Below are 22,437 nucleotides of genomic sequence, written 5' to 3' on the forward strand. Positions count from 1 at the left end.
ATAAACAGATCATCCAGCCTTTTACCTGTGTGCTAATCGGAAACATTTACTGAATAACTTCTGCTGCTGTCATATTGTAATGAACATTTCTACATTTTTTATTGTTCGGGATTCATCTTTCATAATCTGCTTTAAAAAATTTAAAATGTATTTCTGATTTTATGTGCCACCTTTTTTTTCTAATATCTCCTTGATTCCTGTATATAATCTTTATTTTAGCTTTTTTTGCTACTTATTATCTCTTCCTCTTTCCCCTTTCATGTGCTATATATATAATAATAATAATATATATTTCTATATAACATTTTATATGTTTTTTCACTTCCCTGATAAACCCAGCTGTTGGGTTTTTTCGTTGTGTGTTATTTTTATCTAGCCCATTTCCATGCTTGTAACAGTATAGGCATTTAGGAAATGTCTTAAACTGCTTGCAGATGTCAGCAACTTTCTGTATGTTCTGCCTTCAGCCTGATTTGACTCCCATTTGCTCTAGTTTTGTGAAATTGCTTCTCAGAAAGCATGCCACTAGATTTTAATTTATGTATCTATAAAGAGCGTACGCTCACATGTTGCATAAAATTCTGGTCTGGATTTGATTGCAGACTATGTTAACTATTTCCACAGAAAGTGTTGGTCCTTTTCAGTCTGAGCAACCAGTAACTTCTGGTTTGTTACCATTTCCTCTCTACTGACAAAGTCCCGAGCAGGGATGCTCTGGCTCCCGTGCTAACCCACGTGTGACTCAAGGCACTTCAGCTGTGACCACCGTGGGGTTGAGCTCGTGTGTGGTGGAGCTCAGCTCTTCACCTTGTGGTGATGGTGCTGTCAGCTGCTCCTGTCCCCTTTGGTGCTGCGAGGCCAGTGTTGTAAATGACTCGTTGGCAAGAGCTTAATTTCACAAGGTTAGGAAGGCCAGTCCTTTTTTGAATTTAGGCGTTAGTAACTTGTAGCCCTTTGGAAAGGACAGGCCTGTGTTAGTGCTAGTGACATAAGGTCTCCACAGTAACCCAAGAAGGGATTCTGTACTTCTTGTATGTAAGTGTTGAAGAAGCTCATCTTCCTTGTAACTCTCCAAGATTATTTATTTCCTAGTTGTCAGTCACTCAGATGTCATTTGTGACACATATGCCTGGCACCACCCTCTTCCATTTGGATTTTTTTAATTGGCTACAGCTGTTTCTGTTAATAACATAATAGTCTAAATATAGCTATTATTTTTCAAGAGCAGTATTTTGCATAGGCAGAGGGTTTATCCATTTTTTTCAGAATCCTGTAATTAGCATATAAGCAACTGGAAAGGGTCATCTTCTCACAGCCTTTGCTTTGGTTGATGTTCTCATCGATACCACGTTTGTGCTAAATGTGCTTGTGGTTGCTTATTTGACCTGACCCTCCCAGCTAGCCTGGCTTAGAGTGTCAATTTGTTCCCTATCAAGAGGTCCTTTTCCCTTTACAACACAATCCACAAATCTGACATGTGTCCCCTGTGCTGTGGAGACAGCACACTTGTTAATTTCAGTGGCCTTCAGCTTTTTGTCTCTTTGTGCTAAGAAACAGGGAAGAACTCCAGACAAGATCTCCAGATCTCCTGAATTGTCAGTTGTGTATTTCACAAGGTGTATCACAGAGCAGTCATTTTCAGTGAAACTCTCCCTGTCTGCTCCAGATTACCAGCTAGTTTTGCCTTTTTGTTTTAAATACACACAAATAGAGAAACCTCTGTGGACTCTTCCACACACACTGAGGGTGTAGAATATACCTTTGGTCAGTTGAGTTCAGCTTTCCTAGCTCTATCCCTTCCCAAACCTCCCCCTGCCTACTTGCTGCAGTGGCAGAGTGAGAAACAAAGAAGGTCTTGATGCTTTGTGGGCAGTGCTCAGCAATAACTTAAACATGGCTGAGTTATCAACGTTGTTCTGCTCACAGGGCTGAAGCACACACAGCAGGGTTTGGGCTGCTGTGGAGAAACTGAACCTCATCCAGACACAGTAAACTTACCTCAGATGTCATCTAGCAGTCAGCTGCTGTTATACACTGAAACCACGGTGGCAACAGCTGGGTTTGAGAGAGCAGGTCACACTAGAGAGCTTTTCTGTGGGGGTGTGAGCACAGGCAGGGTTTCTGTGTGTCCCCATTACTCAGTACTTTCAGCGCTCACTGCCTTTATCACAGTGTGGTTGCCACCCAGTTTGGGGACCCTGCCTGTCAGCATCTTTGATGTTGTAGATGAAGCCAGCTACAGTGATGGTGAGAAACTGGGGGTTTCTGGTGGGCTGGCAAACGTTTGCTCATGTTTAGGAAGAAGAGTATTGTTCCCCCCGTGTAACTGGAAAAATAAGGGATTTAAAAAATAACTCTATTAAAATGTTAGCAGTAGCAACCTAGAAGAAATGAGAGCCCCTTTAGGAGGGAATGGTGTCTGCAAGGGTTTCAAAGTAAGTCTCCTGATTTGAGACTCAGCTTGCTCCCTTTTTCTTGCTGTCACATCCTCCAAGTTCTCCGATCACAACACAGAAATCAGACAAGGCAGAGAAGGGGTTCATTTCATTCCTGCATGAGTGAAGGGGGATGGGGAGGAGCAGTGAGGGGGTTTTTTGAGAGAAAAATCTTTTTCTGTGCCTTTTTCATAGTCCACAGTGGCAAACAGGCAGAACTTCTTTACTGTGTCCTTCCCCTTTCTCCCCTTCCTTCCCTGCCCATCCTGATTCACATTTGGCACTCTGCTCTGCACTGCTCCCATCCTGTGGGTCTGATGAACACCCATTAATCCTGGGTAGAATCTAAAAATAAGAGTTGAGAGAAAAAAATCAGAACAGTGTGAATCAACCTGCAATCATTTTTCTGTTCTCCTAATGGGAAAAAAGAAAGAGGAAATCAGTGGAGAGACTGTTTTATTTCTTCTCTTTCCAAGACAAAATTATTCTGGCATTTGCAGCAGTTGTTCTCTTGCTATAGGTTTTCTAATTTACACACTTAAAAGGCACTTCAAAATTTAGGTGCATTAGCTCCAAATGCTTATGCAGACCATCCACCCCCACTTCTCTCTGCTCATGAATAGAGCTGCCACAAGCAGCCTGATGAAGGAGGAATGGAGCTCGAAATCTCACACCATTGAATTTACATGGTGTTCTCTCAGAACCAGGGATAGATCTGTCCTTTGTGGGGGTTAACTCTAAAGTAAGCAGTGTGTTTACTGTATGTAGCTGCTGCCATTAGTTCTTAATTTCAAAGATTCTTTTAATACATTTTAAGCACTAAAAAATCCTATGTGCAGTTTTGAGTCTGACCTGCTGTTCAGTTCATGAGAGTAAAACCTGCAGGCCTTCCCTCTGAAGTTAGTTACACATAAGACTTTAAGACTTTTTCTTTCATATTACAGGTGAAATTTGGAGGCTAGTGGGAAAAGAAAAAAAAAAAAAACAAAACCACAGAAGAACCCTTCCTCAGAACTACTGCATTTTTCTAGGGCATCTTTTTTTCAAAATAATAAAAGCCCTGAGACAGTGCAAGGCATAACTCAGTTACTGTAACTTTAAGAGATTGCAGCATGAGCCTTTAATTGCTTCTTGTGTTTTGTTCTGGTTTTGCTGAAAGGGATGTATCACAGGGAGTGGAAGAGAATTCACTGGTTTTTGAAAAATATGAGGCCCTGACATTCACAGACTTGGCTGGCAAAGAAGCTGAACAAAACCAAAAGGGTGGAGACTTGTCCTTTCATGGGCAATTTGGAGGGTTTATCTTCTCTTCTTGCACTGGGGAGCTTTTGATTAGGGCTGCTCAAACAGCACTGTGGTAATGCAGCTTCCTGTGGCCTTGCCAGGTGACATCCCCACCAGACAGCTGCCGGCCAGCCCTACCACCACTACTGACCCTCAAAGAACACATGGATGTGCTTATTGTTCCTCCTGCCCAGCTGGAACACTGACTTCCTTTTTCCTCTCTAACTTGTAATAAATAGATCATATAGCTAGATGGATAATAAACGGATTGTCTGGGTTGTAGTAAATCTCTTGCCAGAGGGGGACCAAGACATTCATTGCTCTTCCTTCCTGGCCCTGGGTAACCACTCTCCCTGTCCCATGGACAGCTGTGCTCACAGCCTCTGGCAGAGGCCAAGGCTCTGGGTGTAGCTCAGTGAAACGCTTCCACATGCACCTTCTCTTCCCTGGTGCTGACCTCCAAGGCTGGATGAAATTAAACGGGCAAGGTGAAGCCCAGACCTGCATTTTTCACAACTATTTCAGTTCCTGTCCCAAGGGGGAAAAGAGGGAAGGCAAGCACAGGGCCAGGCTTTGCAGGCATGTGTTACAACTTAAACCTTGTCTGTGGTGTCAGGAAGCTGTTGTTTCCAGGGCCGTGTCCCCAGTCATGGGGAGGAGCAGTGGGGCAGAATGTGGCGCTTCAAAGCCCCTCCCAGGGTCTGCTTTTCCACAGCAGCTGGAGCTGGAGCTGCTCCCTTTCCTGAACCCCTTCTGCCACCATTGTAGAGGGCTTCCAGAGCAACTGCAAGCTGACAAGAAACAATAGTGAGAGCACTCCAGCACTGCGGAAGGCATTTGCTTTGAACCAGGGCAGTATGGCAGCAGGAGCTCAGCTGAGACTGCTCTTCCTGCTCTTCCAGCCGTGGATGGCCATGGACACTGGGCAGCAGCCTGACTTTTGACTGCTGCACATAAACAGTTGAACTGCTGAGTTTTTTTCTGCTCAGACCACTAAAGCAGAATTTGGGAGTGAAGCATTAAAGGTCTTCCTTAAAAATCAAATTATGCAGCCCAGGAATTTTTGAGTGCTGTTTTGAAACATACTTGAAGTTTTGCCCTGGTGTTTCTGGCTTTTTGTTCAGGAACATGACTTTGTGTATGTGAGATTTTCTGCATGTCTTTAACAGTCAGAGGACATCCAGTGGTAGTATTGGGTCTTCTTTGATTTAGATTTTTTTAATGCATCATGACAAGTGTGGTGCACATGTAGATTTGCAAGAATTCTACACATATCTCCAGCTTTATTCAAAGCTGAACTGAATCTATCACAATGCAGTAAAAATACATTCTTTCTGAATTGGACCTTAGTGTAAAAATTATACGTATATATAGCAACCTGCAACCCACAAGCTTGGGGAATAATGAATAACACCCAGGAGTTTTAATTTTAAATTTTGTATCTCTCTGACCTTAAAATTGGGGAATCCCTGGCAAAGCTGGAATGTAGGCAGTCCTCTAAAATGTCCCAGAGTTACTAGATAAAAACAAAAAAATAATGCAATAAGTGCTGCTGTTTTATTCCATCTGTTTCATTTGACTTGGCTTGAAACTGACACAGTATTAATTCTGGAAATCCAAAATGCTCCCATCAGCATAGATATGAGTCAAAGAGAGGTCAGCAAGCAGACAGCATGAGAATTACTGACCTACATAAGACTGGTTTAAAATCCCTATTTGTTGCCCAATTTGGAATGCCTTCCTAGTGACTTGTAAGGGTCAAAGTGGATGAGTGAAACTTTTCTGAAAATTGGGGTTTTAATGTGTTTCAGAGTTGTGTTTCAAAATACCCAATCCATCAGTTTCTCTCTAGGAGCTGCTAATAGGGCATGGAAAGTAACACATTTCAACTTCGGGGTAAATTTCTGTGTTGATTATTCCCATATACAGCCTGCAGGAGGCATTCCACAGTCATTTTTAAAGTCTCTTTTAAAAATTCTTGGAGTTCTTATTCTTGGAAAGCCTTTTCTGTCGTCCTTGAACCTTCACGGTAACTCAGAGTGTGGCATTTTGAATAATAAATCCTACAGTAGCTCATAAAATTTGGGTTATTTGATGTCACAGACTGATAGTTCTGTGGTGCTTTCAGCAAAACATAAAGCACCAAGAAGATGGCCCTTAGAGATTTCATTTTTCACAGCCATGCTGGATGCAACCCTTAGTTTGATTCATGCCTGTTCACCATAGAGACTGAATAAAAGCCAAGGATTCTGTGCTTCTGATTTCCTTTTAACATAACTGTTTCTTAACTCAGCTTCCCTGCTGATGCTTTCCAGACAAGATTTGTAAAACTTGGTCAGAAAAAGGCGGTTGCCAGTTACCAGTCATCCAGCCTCTCCCTTTCATGTTTTTTACTGAGAGAAGTTATCTTAAAAATATGCCATCAGATTTCATTCCAGAGAAGTCCAGGAGGGAAGAGAATGCACCCTGCAGGGTCTGAACCTGCTCTCCATCTCTTCAGTGGGCTGGAGCCCTCTCCTGTGCCAGTTCCCTTTCGTGTGCAAGGGGTTGGAGGAGAAGGGCCCCAGCACGGACTGAAGGGTGCCGGGTACACAGGCTTTTCACTGCATCTCTCTGTACCTCTCTCTCAAACACTCTTAGGACTTGTTTTCTCTTACAACTCCAAAAAAAAGAAGGTTCTGAAGATGTACCATAATTCAGACTTTCAGCTGTGAGTTGCAAAAGCTTATGAGAAAACTTCTGATGCTCGGAAGGAGTGAATTTACACCACTCTTCCCCCCATCCATATGCTTACTACTGCAGAAGCAAAGGTTAATCAGTACTTTTGGCTTTTCAGATATCACATGGTGGAGCTTTTACTTTTAAAATAGAAGTATAAAAAAAGGAATTTTCCTCCTACTCTTGGACTTTTCCTAGGTTTTGATTAGCTAGCAGAGGACGGCTTTTGTTTTTGTTAATGGTATGGATGGTGTCTAGCTTTGTTGGGTGTTTCAGTTTTGGCTTCCATTTTGTATCAAGAACAAAAAGAAAAACCAAAGGAGGATGATTTACAGTAATAATAATAATGTTAATATGTCTCCTTAGCCTTCATCTGTATTCTACCTAAAAGCGATTAGGGTGCTCTGACTATATAAATGATTAATAGTGATATAATGAATTTTATATCTTTGTCAACTAATGTTTCCACAATGTGGGTGGAAACTACTCTTCTGGTTAGACACATGTTGGATTGCTTGCAATGTTAATGCTGGAGTCCAAGAAATGTAATAAGGGCAAGAAAGGAGACAAATAATATACTGTTTATTTTTATTTGTCTCTAAGGAAGTCTCAACACCCATGAAAATAGGGGGGTTTATGTTTTCATAAAAACACGTTTTACCTTGCCCACAAAAACACAACTTCAAAATAACCAAATTCAATTTACTTGCATTAGAAAAGTTCATTTTAATTAGGCCAGTTACATGTCTTTTAACATTACCAGTGTCAGACTGTGATAATGCTGTGCAACCCATAGCTCACACATCTGAGAAATTCTGCCTTTCCTAGTGGAAATTGATTAAAAACTTGTTCCCTTACTCTAAGATGCACAGCATGTTGGATGAGCAACATTGTGTGCTCATCTCTAGAGAGTTTAGTGTAAAACAGCTCCAGATTTTGTTTGGTGATCTCAGAGCTGGCTGAATAAATTTCAGCCTTCCACAGCTCCAAATGCTGACATGCAGGGAGATGAAGCTTTTGGATATTAAAATCCTGCTCTGTGATACTGAAGGAGATTAGTTTTTGGATTCCATTCATTGACACAAAGGCCAGTGCTGAATGGAGGTGATATTTATTGTCTATGAAACCCCTGAGTAAGCTGAAATCACTTTAGGCATGTACACTCATACATGTATTCTCTCACATTTAGCAAGCTCCCCACGATGCTGTTTCTTTGAGCCAAGAACAGACAACTTTCAGGGACTTGGCTTGAAAAGATGTGTGCATGTAACACCCTCTGTCACATTTTACAAGAGGCTGCAATCAAGCAGTTTTTATACTTGGATTGTCTAGACACTGTGACAGTGGGAGGGGACAAGAGAAAGAAAAAGCCCATTTTGTCAGTGGTTCACTTTGCATCAAATTCTCCTTCCCTGTGTGCTGCTGTTGCCAGTGAAAAGATAAAGCAAGCAAAAACCAAGACATTCATAATTCACTGGTTCTCTATACATATAACTCCTAGTAATACAAACCTAAACCATTTTTTTAAACTACCAGTACATATATATACCATCCCCTTGTTTATTCACTTTTTCCAGGATAAATACTTGTAGCAATATTTCTTTTTGCAGTTGATTTATCATTTCAGCTTTTTCCTTATCAGTGTGTAAATGAAATGTGTAGGGTTGTCTTGTCAGCAGTTGTAAATTTATACATGAAATATTCCCAGATTTCAGTGGGGATTTTTTTTCCCTGCTCAGCTGAACATTTGTGAATGAGCAACAAGAAAACCACTTTCCCTCCCACTGGTCTCACAGATTTCATGTTTCCTATCTCTTTTTTTCTTTAAATTTTTTCTCTACTTTCTTCATGAAAGCACATGGGAAAAAATAAGAGGAGAAAAAAACAGAGCTGGGAGGGGAAGGGGAGGAGGTGATAGAGTTTCACAGGGATGTAAGTCTGCAAGCCAACAAAAAGGCTGTGAAATTCTTCTTGAAACAGCAAACCCTGCATATCACTTAGTTGCTTTGAGGTGAATAAGCCCATGTGGCAGCTTTTAGGCAGGCTGATTTAATGGCTTACCCTTCCCTGCTCAGGTGGTCAGCACCTTTCCTCCCTTCCTGCTGAGCTGGGATTTCTCTGGGGGTGTCTCCCGCGCAGTGTTTGCTCCTGCCCATGTTTTGCTCTCTGCACATCATAGCCACGCTTTCACAGAGGTGTAGCAGGTCCCAGCAGTGAATCCCAGACTCATCCCTCCTGCCCAAAGCCTTCTGGGCTCTGCAGGGAGATGAGCCATCCCTCCACAGGGCTCTTGCCTTCCATGTGGTCCTGCTTCACTCTCTGGCAGTGCTCACAGAGGCTCTGAGAGGAGCCAGGAAAACCTCAGTTCTGATGGCATCTCCAGACAAAGGCTCTCCAGAGCCAGACTGTCCTGCTGTTGAATGGTAAAAGCAGTAGTCCTGGTTCCACAAGCAGTTTTTCTCAGCTGATGTGAAGCTGGCCAGGGCACCTCTGCACCTCTCGTGCTCCCTGTGGCTCACCTGGTGCTACTGCTGGTCCTGGGGATGCACAACACTCTGCACCTCCAGCTCCAGCCCAGCTTCCAGGGCGAGCAGAGGAGGGAGGTCAGCATGGCTGCTGCAGCAGTAACAGCAGCAAACCCCTTTCCCTCAACCAGTTGTTGCTTTAGTTTCTTGGGGGATCCCAGCTCATGCCACCCATGCAGCAAGTGAAGAGTCAGGAGTCCATTTCTCTGTTCTCCCCAAAAGACTTAAACATTTTGGTGAGGGAGCCCTGCTGAGTGGATGTGGTGTCTTGAAGGGATAAAGAAATGCAAAAAGGGCAGTTTTAATTCAGGCTAAGAGCAAGAGAGCGTAGACCCATGCTAGCTGCAGGCAATACAACTCCAGGAAATAAATAAAGATAAAATTACAGCAAAACAGAATCATTTAGGTTAAAAAGACCTCTGAGATCATAGCATCCAGCCTTTGACTGATTACCACCTTGTCAATTAGGCCATGGCACTGAGGGCTGTGTCCTGTCCTAGACCCAATCTGGCTGGGTCTGATCCTGTGTGTGCCTTGTGATTGCACTCACAATGAGCTTTCCATAACCTTCCTGGGCATCAAGGGCAGACTGACAGGCCTGTATTTTCCCAGATCCTCCTTCTGGTCCTTCTTGTGGATGGGTGTCACATTGGGCAAGCAAAATTATGCTTGTTTTTCTGAACTGACTTGTAGAATAACTGGAAGTATCTGCAAACTGTAGAAAATACCCTTCAGCAGAAGTGTTTTTAATTAGGCAGGTGAGATGTGGGAAGCAGGTATCCAGACTGTGCACTGTCACAGAAAAACAGGGAGCTGCTGCATAATTTTTGAAGCATTAGCACTGGTGAAACAGTATTTTTCTGAATCCCATGAGTTTGTCAAAACCAATTTCCTGTGTTGATGTTGGGGTAAGGTATAGAAAATAGCCAGCCTAGCAGCTACAGAAAAATTACAGAAATTTAGAAAGCATAGACTTTTTATTTACCCGAAGTGACAGATATTGGTCTGAAATGTGAAAAGAAATGTGGGGCAAAAAAAATAGTACTTCACTATATTTTTTTTTTCGTTCTCTGCATTTTTTCCCTGTCTATTTATATATTCTGAAAAAACTGTGTCTATTAAGCAATTTTTTTAGGGTTTTTTCTGCCACTTCTCTTACAACCCCACTATTCACAGTGTGTTGTTAGTGTGCCAGGTTGCATCTAAGAGTCACTGTACTGGTTCAGATCAAGGAGGCATCCAGATAAGTATCTGATTGCCCAGGTTCATCCCACCCAACTCCAGAAACTCAGGTTTTGTGTCCAGGTTCAACTTGGGCAATAGGAAAGAATTCAGTCACAGCACCACATGGATTAAAGAAAGTTAGAGCTACAGATGACAGGCAACACCAGGTAACAGGACTAACCTTGCAGGACTGCTTCTGAGCTGTGGTGAATCACCCTCCATGCAGAGAGAGGCTAAAATAAACTCTCTAAAATAAAAAGTTTAACCCAGGCTGGTAGTGCCCCATGAGGGTGCTGAGCAAGAGGTTACAAGAATTAAAAAACTTGGAGCAACCTTTTTGAAGCTGTAATTTTTGAAACCCTCTCAGTTTCATCCTGTGCAGAATCTGTACTTGGAGTTGCTCTGCATTTGATGTGTTAATTCTTCTGGGACTTTCTCTGGTTTCTTAACATGTGCCTTTGCCAGCCCCACCTCCTGTTACCAGTGGTTTTAGTCTTCAATTTGGTATTGCTTGAAAAGGAACTTCCTTTTTTTTTGTCAGCTGTGCCCTCTGATATCTCCCTCCTACTTTCCTGCTGTAATAATTCTTGGCTCACTGTGGCTTTTTTTCTGCCTGCCGTGCAGAGCTTCAGCAATGGAAGGGTTTTGTCTTTAGGTGAAGTCCACTCCTGTGTAGTTGGCCAGGTCAAATATGAGCCACAAGTTAAGTGCCTGATTCTGTGTTCTGGGGGCAGTCTTGAACACCTCCAGCTGCACTTTTTTGGCTGAGTCCTTAGCCTGCTAGTTGCATCTCCTGCATCTCCTGGCAGAGGGTGAGCAAGATGGATTTCATCCTCTTGGTTCCTCTGTGCAAAATGTTGCCTGTCAGGGCTGGACAAAGATCTGCCACCTCCCTAAGAGCAGGCAGGATCCCCTTCCCCAGGCCTCAATGGAAAACTGAGGGGAAGATTTTGTGTGAGGTTTTTTCCAACATGTTGCTGTTTATATTCAAACCAATGCAGTTTTTTTTTTTTCCAAAGTACTTAACTTTTGAGCAGTGAACTTTATTTGAGCCTCATCATATGTGTGTTTGGAGGACATCTGGTGAGCATCAACATATGAGCACCTATCTTTTCCTTCCCCTCCTAGGATTTTAGATAATGGGCTGTGTGCAATGTAAGGATAAAGAAGCAACAAAACTGACTGATGAGAGGGATGGCAGTTTAACTCAAAGCTCAGGCTACCGCTATGGGACAGATCCTACTCCTCAGCACTATCCTAGCTTTGGTGTGACTTCAATCCCAAACTACAACAACTTCCATGCCACAGGAGGCCAAGGACTGACTGTGTTTGGTGGAGTCAACTCCTCCTCTCATACAGGGACGCTGCGTACAAGAGGAGGAACAGGTGAGCTTATTTTTTATCTTTTTATCTTATTTTAGTGTTCCTAGTGTCAGTCACGTGTACAGCAGAGGCCTGACTGTCTCAGCATGTTGCTTTTAGGAAGAGTTATTTCATTAAATAGTGTGAAGAATTGAAGTAGGGTGGAGCTGGGTCTTTTGCTAATTTGCAGGTTCACTTGGCACTGAGAAATTATGTGTACATGCCAAATTTGGCTAACTGCCTCATCTCTCTACCAGGGAGTGTAATGTGTGGGCTGAGCCACCTCCAGTAGTTAAATACTTGGCATGGCTATGTCTAAACTGTCTCTTCAACCCCCTTTGCCTGCCTGGGATGTTGTGATTGTGCAGAGTGAAGGAGGCGGAGTGCCCACTGGCTGCCTAAGACCAGAGAAATGAGAGTCATTCAAAAGTTGGAGGGTTCAGTTTGGTTTGCTCCTCAGCAACTGGAGCAGCTTACCTGTGGCTTATCCACAACATCTCTTGAGGTTCCTTTCCCTCCTGTCTTTGTGATGGAGTATAACCCACTGATCTTTTTCTTTAGGTGTAACTCTTTTTGTGGCGCTTTATGACTATGAAGCAAGAACAGAAGATGACTTGAGTTTTCACAAAGGAGAAAAATTCCAGATACTTAACAGCTCGTAAGTTATAGGGTTGGGAATCTACTTTTTAATAGTTTCAAACTTACAATGTTTACAATAACATTTGCTTATGCTATTAGTAAAATCTGATGTTGGATATTCAAGTACGGAGGGGATTTACTGTATGCTTACTTTCTCATCCTTGCATTTAGTGCACTTTTGCAAAGTGCTGTGTTGTTGGGGAAAAAACACTTCAACCACATGCAGCTTTACTTTTAAAAAAGTGTTAGATTGTTGATTTACTGCTTACCTTTTACAGTAACCCCACATTCAGAACTGAGACTACCAGCTTTGTACTTTATCAGTAACTACAGAGGTTCTGCAAGGCATGTACTAACACTTTTTCCAATCTGCTGCAAGTATCCCTACACAGAAATGAGCTAAAAGGTGATTCACAAAAGATGTATATTCCAAGTTTAAAAGCATTTTTGTCCTTTTAAAGATAAGTGATGGAGTCAGAACTTCTTAGGTTCTGCTGCATCTGACATGAAAACCACATTTCCATCCTGGAAATCATCAACTTAAAATTAATTTGATCAACTGCCCATAGAAAAAAATATCCCTTAGCGATTTAAAAATAACTTCTAAAACTCACTGTGCTACTGACCTATATCTGAACATCTTGTAATTCTTGGCTAAGAGCACAAAGTGGCAGGCTCTGTGTTATGTTCACTACTGCCGTCATGTAGAGGTAAAAATGGCTTAACAACCAAGTATGTCACTTTCTAAAGGCTTTGTGATATTGGTCCTCTCTTTTTTTTTATAATTTGTGACAATGAGATGAATTCACCCTTGGTGCAGCTCCTGTTAATTTTAATATAGCCACTGAAGGGTTGGAATTGGCTCAGTGTGCACTGAAGTTGTTTTAAAAATCAGGTAATTCTGTGGAATATTTCATGAAGCAAAAGAGCTTTGATGTAGATGAAAGCACAGAAACTTCAGTTACAATTTGTAGAGGGAGCAGCAGTAAAACCTTTCTGCTTCTAAATTAGAGGTTGGAAACAAACCCTTTTTAAACCTATGATCCATTTTTGTTCACATTGCCTTGTGCTTTCCTAACCTTGCACAAACTATGCCATAACCTGGAACAAGAAGTTCCACGCGTTATAAATACCTTGTACATGCCAGTTGGTGGAATCTGGTGGTGCTCACCAGGACTTACAGAGCTGTCATCCTTGGAGCTGGTGAGACAGAGAGATTCCCCTTCATGTCAGTGGCTGCCAGTACATGCATTTTGATGCAGGTAATTACAGCCTGGAAGAAGGGTTTCTAAGCAAGGAAAAAAGACCAGGCATTCATTTATTTTCCTGTAGGATCATAGAAACTCAGTTCCCATTGTAGTTAGGTGTATTTGCTTATAAACATGGCCCTAACCACACCCCTGGAGTAGTGACAGCCAGACTGGGAATCTCCAGAAATCTGCTTTTCTGTAAGAATGCTACCTCTCTTCATCAGGAATTACATTAAATAAGCTCATTTTTAAGAGCACCTGCCAATGCTGCTTGCCAATATGTGCAAAAAAAGTAGTTGGCCTGGAATTTTTGGAGAGGTTTGGATTTGGATTTTGCTTTAGCTTTCAAAAACCGAAATTTGATTTGTGTTTTGGAGTAAACATTCAGCACAACACCTGAAATGACATACAGGGGGTATCCCTGTGATTTGAGCCCAGAAATTTTACTAAAGGCAGTCTGGGTGAAAGAGGCACCTGCAGAGTGGTTCATATCAGAGCCTGAATGTGGAGCTTTGGAACACTGGGCATCCCCAGCATTCCCACCACCACTCCCTGTCTGGCCCCATTGACTAGCTGCCTCCTACCTCAGCTGCAGGTCTGAAATTAAGAGCTGTGAAAAAAGCCTGCATTCCTCCTCCTTTCTGGCAGTGCTTTGAGAGATTTAAGCTTCTCTGTCAAAGCAGAGGGGGTTGTTCCTGACATTGGGAGCATCCACAGGAGTGCTTTTTTCCTCCCTAGATACGACAAAATACCTCCATCTAGTGGACTCTCTGCACAGTAAGGAGGAGATTGAATGGTACAATTTATCAAGCTCAGTGCCTCAGAAATATTCTACAGCAGCATCTGGGGGAAGGGTTAGCACTTCACTGGCACCACCAGGGACACAAACAGAAAGGGCCATTTGCCTGACATACTAATGCACACAGGGTGTATTAAAACAGTGTCAACCTCTGCAAAAGCTATTTGCACTTCATGTTTCTTGAACTGTAAAATTGGAAAGTCTCCTTTCTGACTAATCACAGCTGTTTTCTAGTTGTTTTCCATAGAGTTCGTGCTCCTTTAAACTGTTAAATAAAGTGAAGTTGAAAATTTAAAGAATTCACCTTGACACAACCTTTCCTTCCAGTAATAGCTTACACAGTGTGTTTTCTGTAATTGTTTGCTTCCAGAAGAGGCTGAATTCTCCAATCACATGTGATAATAGTGTTTTATTTAGTGAACAAGTCTCTGGTTTACAGAGAGGGGAACTGAGAAAGAGTTTCTAAGCAGTCCAGAAATAGAAAAGAGAATGCTTATTAGTAGTGGTAGGAGTTAAACACTGATGAATTCACCAACTTCTATTTCATTCTCACTGGTGCTGAGAATGAAATAGAAATTGGTAAATCCCAAGCCACTGCATCCTGCAGAAAGCTGAGAAATAAACTTCTCTTAAAGCTGCACAGCCTGCAGCAATGTGCATTTTCTGAAAGGCAGTAGCATGTCCCACTGTCTGCACCAGTGTAAGACAAAAATTCATGCTAAGCCTGCAGAATGCTGCCTTAAGATCGTCCTGCATGAACCTCTTCACATTTAAATGTTGTAGAAGAAGAGCTTTTTGCAAGTATTTGAAAATGCAGCCTTGTCTTGTGCTACCTCCTCCAGGTGGCCAGCAGAGGGAATCTAGGCAATGAAGTGTGATCCTTAAGGGCCATCTAAAATGCCATATTGATAGATGGCTTTTTGATATCTTTGGGTTTCAGATAATTGTGCTCATAGAAGTTTAAAATCAGCAGTGAATGTGACACTGTGTTGTGGTTTAACCTCAGAGAACAACTCAGCCCCACACAACCTCCATGGGGGGCTTCACTTCTCCCGTGGTAGGATCAGGGAGAGAATCAGAAGGAGAAAAGTGAGAAAACTCATGGGTTGAGATAAAGGCAGTTTAACAGGTAAAGCAAAAGTCATGCACAGAAGCCAAGCAAAACAAGGAATTCATTCATGGCTTCCCATAGGCAGGCAGGTGTTCGGCCATCCCCAGGAAAGCAGGCTTCCATCATGCCTAAGCATGCCTTGGGAAGGTAAAGGCCATCACTCCAAACATTCCCCCCTTGTCCTTCTTCTTGCCCAGCTTTACATGCTGAGCCTGCTGCCATATGTTACAGAATACCCCTGTGGTCAGCTGGAGTCAGCTGTCCCAGCTGTGTCCCCTCACACAGACCCCTGCTCAGCCCCTCTCTGCTCGGGAGGGAGGCTGGAAAGGCCTTGACACTGTGGGAATGCTGCTCAGCAGGAATGAAAACATCCCTGTGTTATCAGCTAGCAGTGCTGTGTCCAGCACAAATCCAAAACACAGTCCCACAGCAGCTGCCTTGAGGAAAATTAACTCATTCCCAGCCAAAGTCAGAACACAGCATTCAATTTGGCAACTTCCCTGTAAGCTTTTTCAAGTGTCTGTATTAGAATAATTGCTATGGATACACTTTTCAATATTCTAGTCCAAATTCAGCCCTCACCAAACCTGATTACACTGGGCTCTTTTGCCTCTTCATGCCATTATGCTGCATCTGAAAGGCTACAGTACTAATCACTGCTGCAATAATTCCAGATGTAAAGAAATATGTACATTTTTTGGGGTTTAGATGCAAACAGCTCTCTCAGAAGCACACCGGTGATAAAGAGATGAGTGGCTGTGGCTTCTTACAGCTGTGCAGTTCTGGGTGCTGTTAGCAAAGTTGTCAGGACCCAGGACATCCCTCTGGCTGTCCTGAGCAGCCAAGACCCCTGGCAGGGGGCTCAGAGACCCTGGCACAGAGCCCAAAATGCCTGTGGCTTTGATTATGACCCATGGAGCAAATTACCAACCTTAGATGAAGATCTGCAAGCCACAATAAATTAAGAAGAATAATACTGAATTTATCACGAGGTGAAAAAATAGATTTTGGGGTTTTTAGAATGGGGATTTAGGGGGGCAAGATGGAGGGATCTAGATATGTCCAGCCTTTCTTCTTCTTCTTCTTCTTCTTGGTCACCATCTTCTCCTGTGATGTTGGCACTTTTGGCTTGGTTTAGAGTAGAAGCTCACAGTCTAACATAGGTGATAGGTATTGGAAAGTAATTGTAAACATTGTATACGTAATTTTTAGTATAAAGACATAACAGGCCTGGGGGCAGGCAGAGTGCATGGACTGTCCTGCTGGACAGACCTCGGCAGGGCAGGAGAAAGAATTTTATAGATAAGATACAATAAACAACCTTGAGACCGAGAACTGAAGACAAAGTCACATCATTGTCTGTACAGCTGTGTCCTGCTCTCACTTCTCCTCCTCACCTCTGTTTCCACAGGGAAGGAGACTGGTGGGAGGCCCGTTCCTTGACAACAGGAGAAACTGGTTACATTCCCAGTAATTATGTGGCTCCAGTCGATTCCATCCAAGCAGAGGAGTATGTTTTCTTTTTCTGTTCTAAAGACCCATTAGTGCAGTTTTAGAAGGAGGTGTGAGGAGTTGGTTTTGATTGATTGCAGTGATTTTTCAAATTACTTACGTTATATTTATTTCAGTTCTTAACTGCACTGATAAATAATTAGGTAATTAGTAACAAAAGAAGCACGAGCTCAGTGCTTTTTCAATGTCAAAACAAAGGAAGAAAACCTAAAGGAACACAGGTCTGCTTCATTTTTTCAACTGTCAGCTAATTTCAAGCTTTAACCAAAAGGTGTCCTTGCTTTTCCTGAACCAACTTGTGAAAATATTTTGAGTCAATTAGTGTGCAAACTGTCCATTAAAGAGGACACATTGTATCAACGAATACAAATCCAGGATAGATAGGATGCCCACAATGCATACACAAAGCTCTACTGAGGACCCATCTATGCAGTGAAAAGGAGTGATGTGTGTATTCACATTATTTCCAGTATAAAAGATGCAGTGGAGGAGCTTATAGAGCTGAGCAGGTACTCCTGGAGTCTGTACTCCAGGTTGTCCTTGGTTGATTGGGAAACAACACAAAAACGTTGCTGCAGGAAGGAAAAAAGACTGTAAAAGCCTCTGAAAGCCTCATATAGAATCTCATCAAGGTTGAATCTCATCTTTCTGCTGAGATTTTATAGCTGTGCTGCAACAAAAATATTGAGTACTAATAAATCACTATGCAAGTAAAATATTTATAGCAACATCTCTACAAATACTGCTCTTTGGCAGCAACAGTTTTCTGCCCTTTTCCTTGTGTATACCTTCCACCCACCACATCTTGGCCTCTCTTTGTCCAAGTCTGGCCTTTGTTGGAGGACGCTAAACATTCTCAGCACCTGCTGATTACAGGCTCAGTGCAAAGAGCTGCTGCCCAGCACAGGGAACATCTACTGTGTGTTTTGTCACATTGGCTTTCCAGCATGATAAAAGCGACACAGTGTGACAAAAATGGTCAACTGTATCTGAGTAAGCACAGGTTCCACACAAAATCCTCTCTGTGTCTGGGCTTTGTGACACTGTTTAGTGTTGCTACATCACATTTTGCCTTACTATTTCTGGTATTTCCCTAAGGTGGTACTTTGGCAAGCTGGGCCGAAAGGATGCTGAGAGGCAGCTGCTGTCGTTTGGAAACCCCAGAGGTACCTTCTTGATCCGGGAAAGCGAAACTACCAAAGGTAGGATGGGCATTCTGACTGGGAATGGGAAGATCATATGGGAAAAACTGTGCTGAGTGTGTGAAATACTGTTGTCAGTGGTATGAAGGCAGGCAGAGAATAAGTATCATTTTTGCATGTATTTGTGTTAGAGAATTGGATGTCTGGACATCCTAGGTCTTAGGGTGAGTGTTCAAAGTAGAGAACAACCAAAGTACAACTCACACTCAACCCATGGTATCTGCAGTGCAAGCCACATGGTGTGATCCTTTGAAATGCTGGATCCTTGGGGGGAACAAAAAAAAAGAGACAAAAAATTATGCAGCAGTTTTAAATTCACATATTAACAGGGAAAAGACTTGAATATACTTCTAATTAATATATTCATAAAGTATTCAGCTGTAGCCATTCTGCTGAAGTTGAGTGGAAGGGTGTATTTTCCTCCTTCCCTTTAAAAATATTGGAGGAGTTCCAGTTTTCTCGGCGTGTGCTATTTTTGCTTTTACGTTTTGCTCACAAGGCCTGTCAACATCTTCTTCAATAGCTTCACATGTATGAAAAGATCTTTCTAATTCATACAACTATTGAGCAGAAAACTTGCAACTAACCAAAAACAAACCTGGCCATTTCTCAATTAACCAACAATCCAGAACAAAAGCTGTGGGAGGCATAAGTCACTAGAATTAATTCCATACAAGTTCTGTAGTCTAATGATGGTTCACATAATTAAAGCACTGACTTGTCAGTGCTTTGATCAGAGCACACTATCAGCTAGGCTTAGCATGCAAAACGTCATGGCTAGTGAAGGCGTTTAAAGAAGAGAAGCAGTATTTGCACTCCTCTCTCCCTGACCTATCTTCAGATGCTGCATTCAATCCTCTAAAATTGTAAGCTTTGCATCATTGCCTCCTGAAGTCTTCCAAGCATTCTTCCTTGGCTGCCTATAACTCTGAAAACTGCTTTTGACGCAGAATCTGAATAGACTTGCTGTTGTTCCAGGCAGACAGTTTCTTGTCACCCCACAGCTTCACCATGCTTCCCATAGCAGTGAGGCATTCTCACCAGGAGCAAGACAGGCTCAAACTTGCTCTTTTTCTGCAAATAGCCTCCACCTGTTTTTTTTCACCAACAGTTGCTCTGATGTGTGTGAGGAGCAGAACTTCATCCCACTCTGTGCCAAGTTTAAAAACTCACTCATATATGCAGCCATGGATCCTAAAAACAAACACAACACTGTTTCTCTAAACCACATTATCAGTTTAGTCTGGCTTCCCCAGGTCTTATACAGTGATAGGGGATATGTTTTGCAGAGCTGTTTACTTAGCCAAGTCAGGGTTTTTTCTAATTTCTTGTGAGACACAAATGCATTGGAAAAATGTAGAAATCCATCATGGATGGACTTACAGCAGCAAGTTACATTTCTCTGCATTCAAACTTAAGGCTCTCTACATCTTCAAGCAGAGTTTGCATCAAAGCTATATGAAAAAACCAGACATGTATGTTTTATTGTCAAAAATGCCTATTTCCCTTCTCATTCTTGGGGTGTTCAAGTTAGAAGAAAACAGAGAGCTTGTTGTTTAAGAGAGAGAAAAAAATCAATTACGTGGGCTCAAGTGCTGTGTTCTGCCATAAGTCTTCTCAAAATGCCCTATCCCAACCAGCCATTGTGGGCTTAAGGCAGGAATTGTTTTGACCTAGAATTGTCCCTTCTGCTTTAAATAATAACAATAATAAAATTAATCAGGATCCTCTTAGAAGTATCATCATGGGTGATTTCAGCATGAATTGAACTTCCCTTGATCATGGTTGCCTTCTCTTCTTACTTTCAAAATAAATCATATGGAGCTGGCTTTTCATTTTTTCAATGCCTGACTACCCAGGTGCTTCATCAGCTCTTGTCTGCATAATCCTTCACCTGGTTTCAATCTCCACCTTTCAAGACTGTCTGGTTTTAGTTCTTTGGCTTTTTTAAAAAAATCATTAGCATGATATATTGTAATGTCGTATTTCTATCCCAAATTTTTATTGCTTCTATCTCTTGTATTTAAATTTATCATCAGAGAATAATGAATAGTATAGATAACCAACAGCCTAAATAAATGAATAATGAAATCATCTTGGTTCTTGTTTATGTCCAGGTTTGAGCTAAAGCTCCAGTCCTGCAACTTGATCTGAGGTCAACAGGGGTCCACTGAGGGCCACCCACACAGCTCTGATTGCAGACCTGGAACCACAGATTGTTTACATTTCCCTAAAGAATCTAAAATAGTGAGCAGATAGGCAGGGAGCGTGACTAAAGAAAATACAGCTGCTGCCAGTGGATCAAAACTCAAAAATGCAGAGGTGGAGAAGACTGCCTGGAGAATTCTGAGAGGAGGCTGACAATGCACAGCCCAGAGTGGTGGTACAAAGCATGCACAAGATGTGCTTGCAAGTCACCAAAAAGCTTTGAACTCCTAGTTGAGACAAATGTACTGACTCGGGGAGAGCCTCTTCAGAAAACTGTCCTAAACAAACAGTATTTGTCTACACTTAGAAATCAGAGAATCACAGCAAGGCTGGAGTTGGAAGGGACCTTTAAGATTATCTAGCTCCAACCCCACCAAAATAAATACATGAAACTAAAATCAAATTTAAAAAAAATACATAAAACAACCCCTGACACTCCTTTAAGGGTGCCTCCCATTCAAATAAAGCAGAATCATCTGTTTTAAGTGTTGGCTCTTTTCCTCCTATATAGGGGACAAACAACAGGGAATTTGAGAAGTCCTTGGAGTCAGGGTGGAGAGGTTTTGCTCACTGCATCTCCCTCAGGGATCAGCCACCCACCAGTGTAACCTGTTGTTGATTAATATGGTCAAGGAGGCTTCTTCCTGAGGATTCATCCAAGAAAGACATCTTACACTGGACCACCTTTCATGTCACACAAAACTGTTTGCTGGTGGTTTTCCTTTTCTGCCCTTAGCTGACATGGTTACCAGTGAAAGCAGCAGAGGCTCCAGAAGGAGGGCCTCCCTGAGCTCATTGCAGCTGACAGTTTCCTCTTCTCCTTTTAGTACCTAAATTCCCTTGAGTAAACACAATATTTGTCTGAGCCATGAGAGAGAACTTGTTTTCTTTGCTGCCTTTGAAAAGCACCATGTTTTGTTCAGATGCTGCGTTACACTGTAAAAAAGTGGGTTTTTTACAACCAACATGTGTGTCACTGGCTGTAAAACAGGACTGTCATCCAGAGTGAGTTACCTGAAGGTGCAGGTCCCCACGGAGGTGCCTGAGCTGTTTCTGCAGCCAGCAGGAAGCTGAGGCTCTGTTCAGCTGCCCCTGACTGCAGACACCGAGTGCCCACACTGGCATTACACCACAGTGCCATAGCTCTCATGGAAACTGGGCTGGGACTCAGCCACCCTCATAGCACCAGGGGCTTATGCATGAGTGGATAAATCAAACCCCCAGCCCACCTGCAGACTGCCACGACTGCACCTGAAACTAAATCCAGCCCATCAACTGAGGCTCACATGGCCCTGAGCATCCAGAGCCATTTCAAATGTCTGCAGGGCATCCACATGGCTGGAAAAATGTGACAGCCTGTGGGAAAACTGCCAAGCAGCGTGTCCTAGGGCATCTCACATGGCACTTAATCCCTGTGCTAGGGCATCTGAATCCCACTAGTAAGCTCTAAAGCCCCACATGGATTTGGGAAGTTAAATGTGAAGTTCTTTCAGATCTACTGGTGCTCAGTCTTGGTGTAATATTACCATCCAAAGACTGTGGTGTACAAAATATGCTTATTTGGTTGTTTATAAAGAAGTTTGGGATTCATCCAGGTAACAACACTACCCACATATAAAGTCATTATCTCCAGAGCTTCCTGTCCTCAAAATCTTGATATTTACCACCCACTGGCATTTACATAAAGGACAGTATTTGCAGTGTAACCTGACACTTAGAATAGGAAAAGTCAATTTAACAGCCTGGAGCAGTAAATGTTAAAATGTGAGTTTTCATTTACCCAGAAGTCCCAGTACCTTTCTAGAACATTGTGAAAGGGACACAATGTGAACATCTCAGGATTTCTCTGATGCTTACCTCATTGTGTTAGATTAATTTGTTCTTTTTCAGGATACGGTGAGCTTTTTGGAAGCAATTTCTCATTCACTTTGTAGCAACTTACCAGAAAACCAAAATCTTTGTGACTAAAAGCTAATTACAATTTTTTTCTTTCTCCTTTGCTTGGAACAGGTGCCTATTCCCTGTCTATTCGAGACTGGGATGATATGAAAGGAGATCATGTCAAACATTATAAGATTCGTAAACTTGACAATGGTGGATATTATATCACAACTCGGGCACAATTTGAAACTCTTCAGCAGCTGGTTCAGCATTACTCAGGTAATTTT

General features: G+C 42.3%; 1 protein-coding gene across 2 annotated transcripts in view; it reads left to right on the top strand.

Moving 5' to 3' along the window:
* The window catches only part of FYN (FYN proto-oncogene, Src family tyrosine kinase), a 53,825-nt gene that overhangs the window by 1,086 nt on the left and 30,302 nt on the right, over window positions 1-22,437 (top strand). For both annotated transcript variants that reach the window (XM_005485044.4, XM_005485046.4), the window contains exons 2-6: window positions 11,315-11,572; window positions 12,110-12,206; window positions 16,759-16,857; window positions 17,958-18,061; window positions 22,280-22,429. In XM_005485044.4, coding sequence (XP_005485101.1) covers window positions 11,326-11,572; window positions 12,110-12,206; window positions 16,759-16,857; window positions 17,958-18,061; window positions 22,280-22,429 — 697 coding nt within the window. In that variant the 5' untranslated portion in view covers window positions 11,315-11,325. The remainder of the gene's footprint in view (window positions 1-11,314; window positions 11,573-12,109; window positions 12,207-16,758; window positions 16,858-17,957; window positions 18,062-22,279; window positions 22,430-22,437) is intronic.

This window comes from Zonotrichia albicollis, chromosome 3 (genome assembly GCF_047830755.1).
Source record: "Zonotrichia albicollis isolate bZonAlb1 chromosome 3, bZonAlb1.hap1, whole genome shotgun sequence".
In the NCBI taxonomy this organism is placed as follows: domain Eukaryota; kingdom Metazoa; phylum Chordata; class Aves; order Passeriformes; family Passerellidae; genus Zonotrichia; species Zonotrichia albicollis.